The 10,109-nt window shown below is 35.3% G+C and overlaps 2 protein-coding genes across 2 annotated transcripts in view; one reads left to right on the top strand and one right to left on the bottom strand.

The window, feature by feature from the left end:
• Positions 1 to 1,626, bottom strand: part of LOC106868108 (10 kDa heat shock protein, mitochondrial) — a 9,113-nt gene extending 7,487 nt beyond the window's left edge. Inside the window, exon 1 of the mRNA XM_014913234.2 lies at positions 1,478 to 1,626. Within this exon, the coding sequence (XP_014768720.1) occupies positions 1,478 to 1,480 (3 nt within the window). The 5' untranslated portion in view covers positions 1,481 to 1,626. The remainder of the gene's footprint in view (positions 1 to 1,477) is intronic.
• Positions 1,627 to 2,021: 395 nt separating this feature from the next.
• LOC106868146 (heat shock protein 60A) overlaps positions 2,022 to 10,109 on the top strand; it is a 19,836-nt gene continuing 11,748 nt past the window's right edge. The window contains exons 1-2 of the mRNA XM_014913280.2: positions 2,022 to 2,153; positions 9,472 to 9,644. Of these exons, the coding sequence (XP_014768766.1) occupies positions 9,477 to 9,644 (168 nt within the window). The 5' untranslated portion in view covers positions 2,022 to 2,153; positions 9,472 to 9,476. The remainder of the gene's footprint in view (positions 2,154 to 9,471; positions 9,645 to 10,109) is intronic.

Raw genomic sequence — 10,109 nt, 5'->3', positions numbered from 1 at the left:
CGTTGAAGGTTACTCAATTTCATTTGCTCTATTAGGTTTTCTGTTGATTATCCCCTAAAAGCTGGAAAAACTGAGTAATTCAGATGTGCTTGCGGACAACTTCAATTTATAATTTAATATTCTTTTCTACTCTAGGCACAAGGCCCAAAATTTTGGGGGAGGGGGCCCAGTCGAGAAGATGACTCCAGTAAGCAACTGGTACTTAATTTATCGATTCCGAAAGATGAAAGACAAAGGAGAAGGGGGGATTTAACAATACCGACTTTTGGCAATTTTCCGGAACCTCCGTATCCGAAAACGGGGGTGGGGTGAGCAGAAGTCTTCCCAAGTCAGCTTCGGTGGAATTTGAACTGAGAACGTAACGACAGGCGAAATGCCGCTAAGCATTTCGACCAGCGTGCTAACGTTTCTGCCAGCTCGCCGCCTCAATTTAATATTACAGTGGAACAGAATTCGATCGCACAAACGAGGAATCTTTTTAAAACAAAGCCAATAAAATTAGCATAAAGAAACAAAGTCTCATTATTATTAAAATAATTTTTCAAGGGCATGATGAGTGTAAATGGATAGTTTTGGAGTTCGTTTCACATGGGCGATACAGAAACACGTAATCTAAGAAGAAAAAAAAAGTAAATTTATATAAGATAGCAAACGGAATGGATATTCCTAAACGTAGCCGTGTTTAATACCTCAACTGCTGTAGAGTGTTATACATGTACGAGTAGCTTCAGTAGACCCTTCACGTTAATTTAGGGCGTCCTTTCGAAGAAAGATCTTCAGACCCTAACTTAGTTTTGACAAGGTCAAAAATTCAATGTCATTCATGAAGACAATGCATAGCGATAAAGGTGTGCCCCAAAAGATTAAGGGAGTATTATTAATATGTAATTTAAAATTTAGAAAACGAACGTGTAAAATGATTACAGAATATTATGAAACACTTCAGAGATAGTTGTCTTTATATCAAATAACTAATTAAAAGCACATTTCTTACAAAAAAAAAAAAAAAAAAAAAAAAAAAAAAAAAAAATCAGTTTACACACAGGCATATATTTCAAGAATTAATTTTTAATTACCAAATCCAATCAAACATTTTCTTTTTAATGAGACGGATAGAAAAGCAACAGATTTGAGTTACATAAATATAGGAGTATAGATAAAAATGAAATGAAACAGAGTAATAATTTACATTAGCGTAAATTATTTCATGTTGGGTTACAAATTTGTTTATTATTTTTAACTTCGAAACTTCCCATTGAAAAAGCGGATCTAACTGGGGTAATAATAGTAAAAGAACAATTACTTTCAACACCGGTTACCATAATTTAAAGAGAATCAATCTACAGAGAACACGTGGAAATTATAACAAGGTGGGCAGGAAACATTCTTTTACATAACTCATTCATTTAGCAATCGCTGAAACATAAACACATGAACAGACATATCAGATGTTTATATGCATTGATGAAACACATACCATTGTTGTTTTCTAAATTCAAGGTTTGGTTTAAAGCAGACAAAACTTCGGACGACAAGAATGCTCGGACGAGATTCTCTAGTAAATAACTCGAAGGATCAATGACCGGCTTTCGCACGCGCGGCTTAAGTATCAATGCGCAGTCGCAGTGACCTGTCGGTAACTCCAAATTATCCGTATTCCTTCTTAGAAGCTTCTAGAAATGCTTAGTGTAATTAACTTTAAAATGACTTACTGCTATTATTTTGATTTACGATTTTGTTTAATAAACGTAAAACTTCGTAAAAATGGTTTAATATATTGAAATCTAAAAAATCGAGCAGGATTTCTAGAAAGTTCAACATAAAACCTAACCCTGTATAATTTAATTTCCAAACACAAGATTTAGTCTTAAATTTAAATAATTTCGCGATATGCTTAATTTGCTTACAAAAGTTTCATTTAATTGATATTTCTTGCAGAAATTCATGTTGAAGTACTCAAATGAATTGAAAATAATTCTTGTAACGAAGCTAGTTCATTTTAATATGCCGAGTCCCGGGCCGCAGACTTTCTGCGTGTCACCGGATATTCACTACTTCAGCTGATTAACGGCGGAGGAGCGTAGTGGTGTAGCCTCTAAAATCAGTTATTCGCTGTGAGAAACACCTCCGACAGCAGTCTGCTGAATAATTTGGTAAGTTAAAATATCCCGAGCTGCTTTATCCTTTAAACGTGACCTCCCCCTAAATGTCTTTGTTCAGTCTATGATTTATTTTATAATACCGGTCATTTGAGCTGGTTGTAAATAATTTTTTAATTTGTCTTATTACTAAAAAAAATAATCATAAACGTAAATTGGATGTCTTAACATTATTCAAAGAAGCTTGTCTGGCGTAAATTAATCGTGCACCTGTTCCAGCCCATGCCGGCAAGCCGGTGTTGAAGCTAACGAAAAGTGGGGAGGTCTCTTTAACCCCATTGCTTTCAACATAGATACATACAATCTCATAATAGAAATTGAGATGGAAAAGTTTCTGATTTTCTTGTTTTAAATATTACAGAAAATAAAAATTGATAATTAAAAAAAAACATAATAATAGTAATAAATTAATGCAATTGATATATCCCGATTTTTTTTCTTGCCTTAATCAATATAACATATTTCGCCAATTTCATTCATTAAATTTTTTTTTTTTTCAAAGGAAGATAATTGTCTGCTGCTGATTTATAACAGCAATGTCCAAAGACATTTAAATATTTTTAGAATTACTAACGTTTTAGCTTCAATGAACAATGTGATGTTCCTTATATAAACCCAAACCCACGTGGTTATTTACATCCACGTGTTCGTGCACTACAAAGTGAAATCTATTGGTGGCTAACTGTTGCTAGTAATTATTGTGAATAAATTTTATTTAAAATAAGTTCTTCGTTTCTTTTTTAATAAATTCCAACGTAATTCAGTTATCATGTCTGATATAAAGTTACGCCCTGTCCTTACAAATCGCCACCCAGGAATCCCTCCCTGCACAATTTTCCTATAGCCGTCCACATAGGACGGAAGTTATAAATAGTGTTATTCTTATTGGTTTCAGAGGGCCATCAAATATCACGTTCCGCAAGCCCTCTGTTCAGTTTATTGTGTACATTATATATATATATATATATATATAATGTAGTGTGTGTATGCACATCAATTAAAAAAAAAAAAAACGGAAACGTCTCTAGGTCGTTGACTCGGTCACAATTCCGTTAATCACCTCTTCCATTTACAGATTTTAATTGGGTTCTCGTGATTTTCATTTCTGTGCAAGTCTGTGGGGCTTAATATTAAAACATTTAAAGGACATTGAACTTCTGTTTTCCTTTTTCACTCTATAAAACGAACCTTTGACCTTAAAAAAGGTCATATATTCCTTTTTTCATTTGCCCCCGACCCAAGTTCATCATACCCATTTGATCATTTTCCGTTTCACGTGAGAGGTTTTATTTTAAGGAGGTCACTATATTTAAGGTATTTTCTACAGAATTTGACTCCTTTCACAATGCCCTTGAAATTAGTACACCATACATGTTATATAAATCAGTGGTGTTAATAACTAGAACGAACATTCTAGTCAGCTTTAACGGTGTGGTTCGCAAATTTTTGCCTCCTCTTTTTTCTTTTGAATCGTTTAAAATATTTTCTCAATTTGACATTATTGCTACATCGTTTACTCCCATTTATTTGCTATTTTATTTTTATAATAGAATAGTTATACGCATGGGAAACATTAAATACAACAGAACGTTTGGAATATATTGTGTTGCTATGTTAAAAAAAACTTACTCGTTTTGTTGTGACAATTTTTGTTGATCATCGTGCGTTTTGTATTGTAGTAGATGGTAACCCCTGAGAGGTCGATGTCCCATTTTTTGACATGGTACTAATGTTCGGTACTACTAAAGCAGCACGGTCCCGAACGCGCAGTCGATCCTAACCCTAACCCTAAACACGTATTCATTTGCACACGCGGGTTAGGATCGACCACGCGCGACTGCGTGTTCGGGACCGTGCTGCTTTAGTAGTACCCTAATGTTCTCGAAAATATAAAGGCGAATGATTGTTTCGCCCCTTTCTTTTAAGCTGCAGGGGCTTTGTGCTCAGTTGGAAGCTGTTTCGGCGAAGGAACATCAGGTGTACGTATTCTTTACTTTTGCCGCTGTTTCTTACCCTACGCATTCTTTTATGAACGGAAAGAAATACGTGAACAAGTAAATAGCATGAATCGTCCGTCTATATTAATTGCTTTATTTACTGACAGTCATGTTTAGAAAGCAAAGAAACTTGATTCTTTATTAGAGCCATGTGTATCTGAATTCTCTTTGATCTCTGGTGATGGGCCTCCCTTAGGCCTGTTGCACTGGTTTTTCATTTGGTAGTGGTCACGTGTGGATAAATCTTTTCAGGTTGCATCACCTTATAGAAGGGCTCTCTTCTAAATATTCACTACTCTCGTAGTGTTTCCTTAGGTTCATTCGCACTTGTTGCTTGTCATGTTTCTTATCGTGTTCCCTTGTATTTTCAAATAACTTTGTCATAGATTCCGCTTATGATCTTCAAAACCTTCAATTTTTCCCTCTTGGTCTTCTGTAGGCAGGGACACGTAAAGCTTAAAGTTGTTTTTGCTGGGCCCTTCGTTGTATATCTTTTGCGTTTATGACATTGGGTTTTTATGTAGGATAAAAATGTTTTGGGGTATAGGGAATTGACCTTGGAAGCAGCAAGGTCATAAAAAACGAAGGGGTTTGTCCGACGTCGGAGGTGGCCCAAAGGTTCCATTTAGAAGTAAAACTTCGAAAAGCTCCAACTTATCTTAAAAATGTTGGATCTAGTTATTTTAAAAATATTTCCTTAATTTTATTGCTAATTAAGAATGGATCTAGTATTTTCCTGTGATGGGAATCTGAAGCAAACTAACGAGAAGTTGTCGAGTAATAATTCATTTTTGTTGCATAGCTAAGAATATATTTAACAGTTATAAACTTTCATTGAATTAGGCAATATTCTGAATAAAGGATCATGTTCCCTTGGAATAGGATTCCTTGTTACAGCTGAAAAACCATAAACTTTTGGGACAGACTTCTTTCTACATATCTTTTCATTGGTTTCAATTTGTACAGAAGTGGATTCTGTGTTCTATCTGGATCTAGAACTATCTTGCTATTATATTTGAGCCCTGTATTTAAATAACGTTGTCAGTAAGAAGGGCTTTTTCTTTTAAAAACAGTTCTTGTTGGCAGCTCCATTATGATTGATAGAAACCAACTAATCTTGTTCCGTTTTATAAAATAAGCTGTACTAAATTACTGAGGTGCATTGATCAACTCTCATGACTTCATAAAAGTTATGCATTGTTAGATATTTATCTACATCAGTGTTTCTCAACCATTTTCTGCCTATGGACCCCTTTGGTTCCTAAAGGAGTTGTATAAAATATGTTTAATTTGTATATTGTAGAACTATAACCAATTTATTGCCCATAAATTTTAACAGCAAAATCTTATATGGATCCTAGTTGAGAACCACTGATCTGTACTGTTCTAACTTGAAAGATATCCTCACTTCAGTTCTGCAATCTTAAGCTTATAAATACATGTATTATTGCAGCTGAATGGCAGTAAGGTTTTAAACCATGTCTAACATATTGAATTAGATTTTGGTTTGAGGACTGGCAGTATTAGTTGTGGTCTGGAAAGATGATTGAAGGTGATTAATCTGGTAACAGATAATGAATCTCTTTTATTTGAGGTTTAGCATCTTCTGTTGATGCTTTCACTCCCATTTATCTGCTATTCTATTTCTATAATTGAATAGTTATACGCATGGGAGACATTGTATACAACAGATTGTATAAAATACATTGTTGCTATATTAAAGATTTTGTTTCCACTCTGTTGTAACACTAATTTCTTAGAATAAAATGAGTGATGTGCTTTTTGTTGCATAGTATATAGTTACTTGTAACAATGTCTGTGACCTGCCTATGTCATTTACTTGTTGATGTCCCCTACTCCCACCAAAAACACTATATTGTATTTGCTTCTTCTTTTTATAAGGACTTCCCTTACTGTACTCATTTTGTGAACGGAACAAAGCTCAGACACAAATCACATGGTTTCTATATTAATCTTATTTTATTTGCTGTGTGTAGAAAGTAGAACTTAATTTCTTTATTATTGAGCTAGATGTATCAGAAAGGTTCATTTTGATCTCCACCATTTCCCACGGTTAATTTATAGTCTGAATAGATAGAACAAGCTGTGGCATTCAACCTTTTCCTCATAAGTTTGTGATGTGAATAATGTGCCTCCACTTCAAAATTTTTTTGTTGGTTTTCTTGTGTTAATTGTATTCATTTAGATATGCTAATGCATACTAATTATCCTGCATTTCAGTAAAGTGACTGGGTCTTGTATGATGCAAAGAACTCTACTTTGTGATTAGTAGACTTGGGTTGCAGTTAAGTCAGGGGTTTTCAAACTGGTTTCGCGGACCACAGGGGGTCTGTGGACAGCAAATGCTTTTTATGGGCAATTTGATTTTATATGTTTTTTAATCGAAATTTTTTAATTGACATTAAACCTTGTTAAATACTGTTAAATAAATAAATGTAAAAATATGTTATTTTAAGCAAATATTTATGTATAAATTTCATAAGCGTTTATAAGGGGGTCCCTAAGGTAAAGCCTGAAATATAAAGGGGTTCCGCAAGTCAAAAAGTTTGAAAACCCCCGAGTTAAGTGATCTCCTGCTCCCTCCTTTGCTTATATTGTCACTTATCCTCTATCTCCCCTGACTAAGTCACAAAGTTAGCATTCTCATCTTCCATTGCACCGATCCAACACTTTTCACATTAATTCTTGCTGGCTCTCCTCACGTTTCTCATGTCAATTCTTAATTAGTTTGTGATATGAATAATAATCATTGACACATGCTTCTTCATGCTGGCACTGGTTAAGCGGGACTGTTTTAGGTAGCTTACAGCTGAATGCACTTCCTGGTACTAACTTCTTTTACTTAGCTTTTATAAGTACACTTATTTTAAAAAGTAAATGAATATTCCTATTGTTATGGCTCGGGGTTAGAGTCCTCTGGCACAATCCATTCATTGAATCTTTCAGCTTTCTTTGGAATGAATAGAGCCTGAAGGTGGAGTCGGAGTGAGATTGGCATGGGCATTTCTCTTCTGACTCAATTTACCCTAAGGGATTGGCTCCCTTAGCTGTCTATCTCTTGGCAGGCACTAACAGGCAATGAGGGCTTGTACTAGTTTGTCTTCTCTTAGTCAATTCGAAGAATGAGTCATTAAAAGAAAAAAGAAAAGCAAATGTGAAGATGTGCACTTGGTGAAAGGAGAGTTGTTAACATTTCAAGCATAGTTCTTTGTTGGAAAGAGGAAAGTTCAAAGAATTAAGGAAAAATCACCAACAATCCACATGTGGTTGCATTTCTGAAGTTCATTTTTGTCTTCCTGAGCTACCAAGCCCAGTTTAACTAACAGCTATATCAGTTTGACTGTACAAAGTAGTGTCTCCTTTTAGAGACATTCTTTGACAAGTGATATGGGTTGCTTCACTTCAGTGGTCTTACATAGCCTGTTGGATCCCAATTCAAAAGTTCTATGTTCTTGTGCCACTGATAGTCATTGACTTTCATGTAACAGTAGTATTTGTAAGTATCATATTTTAACCTCCATGTTCTCAACTGGCATGGTTTGATGGGATCTGGCAGGACCAAGGACTGCATCATGTCTCCTTTGCCATAGCTACTACTTTATTTCATAATCCACTCACTTTATAGAATGATGGCTTTTTTTTTTCTTTTTGTGGTACCAGCACTTGTGAAGTTATAGTGCACTTCACAAGACTTAACCCCTTTAACTGAGCATGGACTACAGCAGAAAAAGGCAAATTTTGTTATGTATATTTGTTTAATTTGAAAATTCTAGTGAATGTGAAGTGAAAAATGGGTTTTGTATATTGTGTTTATATATGTGAATCTAAGCAGGTTTTAATGTATTCAGCTAGTAATTTTTCACCCTCCACCCACTTATTGCAACAGTTTTTTATGTATATTTCTTGAGTTTTTCTCTCTGGAATAATTGTTTGTTGCTACAGAAATACACTATCACTTTCCTTCATTGTTTCTTTGTAACAGTGAAGGCATAAATTTTGTGACATATTTTTCTTTTGTTTTGTTGCCTGCATGCTTTTATGATTTCGGAAAATGTGTGTGTGGATTTATATGTAGGTAGATATTCTCCTTTTCATGACTGAAAACCCATTTGTTGCACACCTTCAAACTGTCTTTGGGGTGGATAGAGTCTGGTGGTGTTGATGGAGGTGCAAAGTTCTGGTTTACTGTCAGTATTGACTCCTCTTTGCAGACACTCACATGCTCAAGAGTTGATCTTCTGGTCTGGCTGCCTTCCAAGGCTGCTGAGCCCAGATCATCTTCCTACCCAGTTATACTGCTCGTGTAGCTGTGAACACAGTGGTGCCTTCTTAACCCTTAAGCATTCATATTATTCTGTTAACTATAATCCTTATGTATTCATGTTAGTTTGAATTATTCATGTACTGTCTTGTAGCTTTCAGATTTCAATGATGTGACTGTTTATGTTTTGTAAAACAATGTTGGGTATGTGTGAGAGGCAAGATCTGGTCATTTTCAGCATAAAACTTGTTGAATATTTGGGCTAGATGTGGTTGGTTTAAATGCTAAAGGGTTTAAAGGCTTTCTTTAATGAAAGCCAAAGGCTGCTCCACTCTTAGTGTTCTTTCGCCATGGCAGACTCCAAACTGGAAGTTTCAAGTAATTGTGTTATTGATGGTCCCCTGCACTAGGTACATCTATTTCTTTTTTAATATATATAGCTTTCGAGTTGATGAATTTCTTGCAACTCTCCTTGCCAGGCAGGTCCTTCTTTGTTGACAACCTGATCATGCAATAAGTAGGTTGTACCAGACTATGTTGCCAGTAGCACTTGTGAGTGACCTGACTGTGTGTGTAAAGACATGTTGTTCTCTTCATACCAAATTAACTCACTGAGCTTTTATACTGTTAAAATTTTAGGGACCGTGAAATCAAGTAAAAATTGTGATTCTTATATTTACTTATACATAGATAAATATATGTATGTGTGAATCTAAACACTTGTATTTGTTAAATTACACAGCTGGGTGATAAGAATAAATGTTCAACTAGTTACATTCTGATTTTTCCTTTATTGCAACATTCTAATGAATACTCCTTGAGTTTTTCTCTCTGGAATAATAGTTTGTTGCTACAGAAATACACTATCACTTTCCTTCATCGTTTCTTTGTAACTGTGAAGGCATAAATTTTGTGACATTTCACATGGTGTGTTTTAAAATGTATAGTTTCGACAGACTTACTCATTTTCCTTTTTTTTGTTTTTGTTTTTCTTTTTACCTTGTTGCTTACATGTTTTTAATTATAATTTCAGTAAATATGTACCGTGTTAGCAGTTTACTGAGATCTGCTGCGCAGACTCTCAGAACTCCTGCCCTTGCTCGATGTTATGCTAAGGACTTGAAATTTGGTCCTGATGCCCGGGTATTGATGCTGCAAGGTGTTGATAAATTGGCTGATGCTGTTGCTGTTACAATGGGACCAAAGGTATGCTTTTCATCCACTGAATAGTTTTTTGGTTTTTTTCCCTCCCTTTATAAGTTGAGCAGTGCAAGTTGCTGCTATTTTTACTACTAGATTAGTTGAATCTGGGAGTTTCTATTTTTCCTGTTTCTAAATTATCCATTTAGCATGTAACCCTGCCAAATCTGGTCCAAATATACTACTTATTGGATGTTCAAACTGATTATAACTAGCCTCTCACACCTACCCTACAACGTTTTTCCAAAAATATATAATCACATAGGCGCAGGAGTGGCTGTGTGGTAAGTCGTTCGGTTACCGACCTGTGGTTCCGGGTTCAGTCCCACTGCATGGCACCTTGGGCAAGTGTCTTCTACTATAGTCTCGGGCTGACCAAAACCTTGTGACTGGATTTGGTAGACGGAAACTGAAAGAAGCCCGTCGTATATATGTGTGTGTCTGTGTTTGTTCCCCCAACATCGCTTGACA

The sequence above is a fragment of the Octopus bimaculoides genome, chromosome 1 (genome assembly GCF_001194135.2).
Source record: "Octopus bimaculoides isolate UCB-OBI-ISO-001 chromosome 1, ASM119413v2, whole genome shotgun sequence".
NCBI classification, from domain to species: Eukaryota; Metazoa; Mollusca; class Cephalopoda; order Octopoda; family Octopodidae; genus Octopus; species Octopus bimaculoides.
This window is presented reverse-complemented; position numbering and strand designations above follow the sequence as displayed.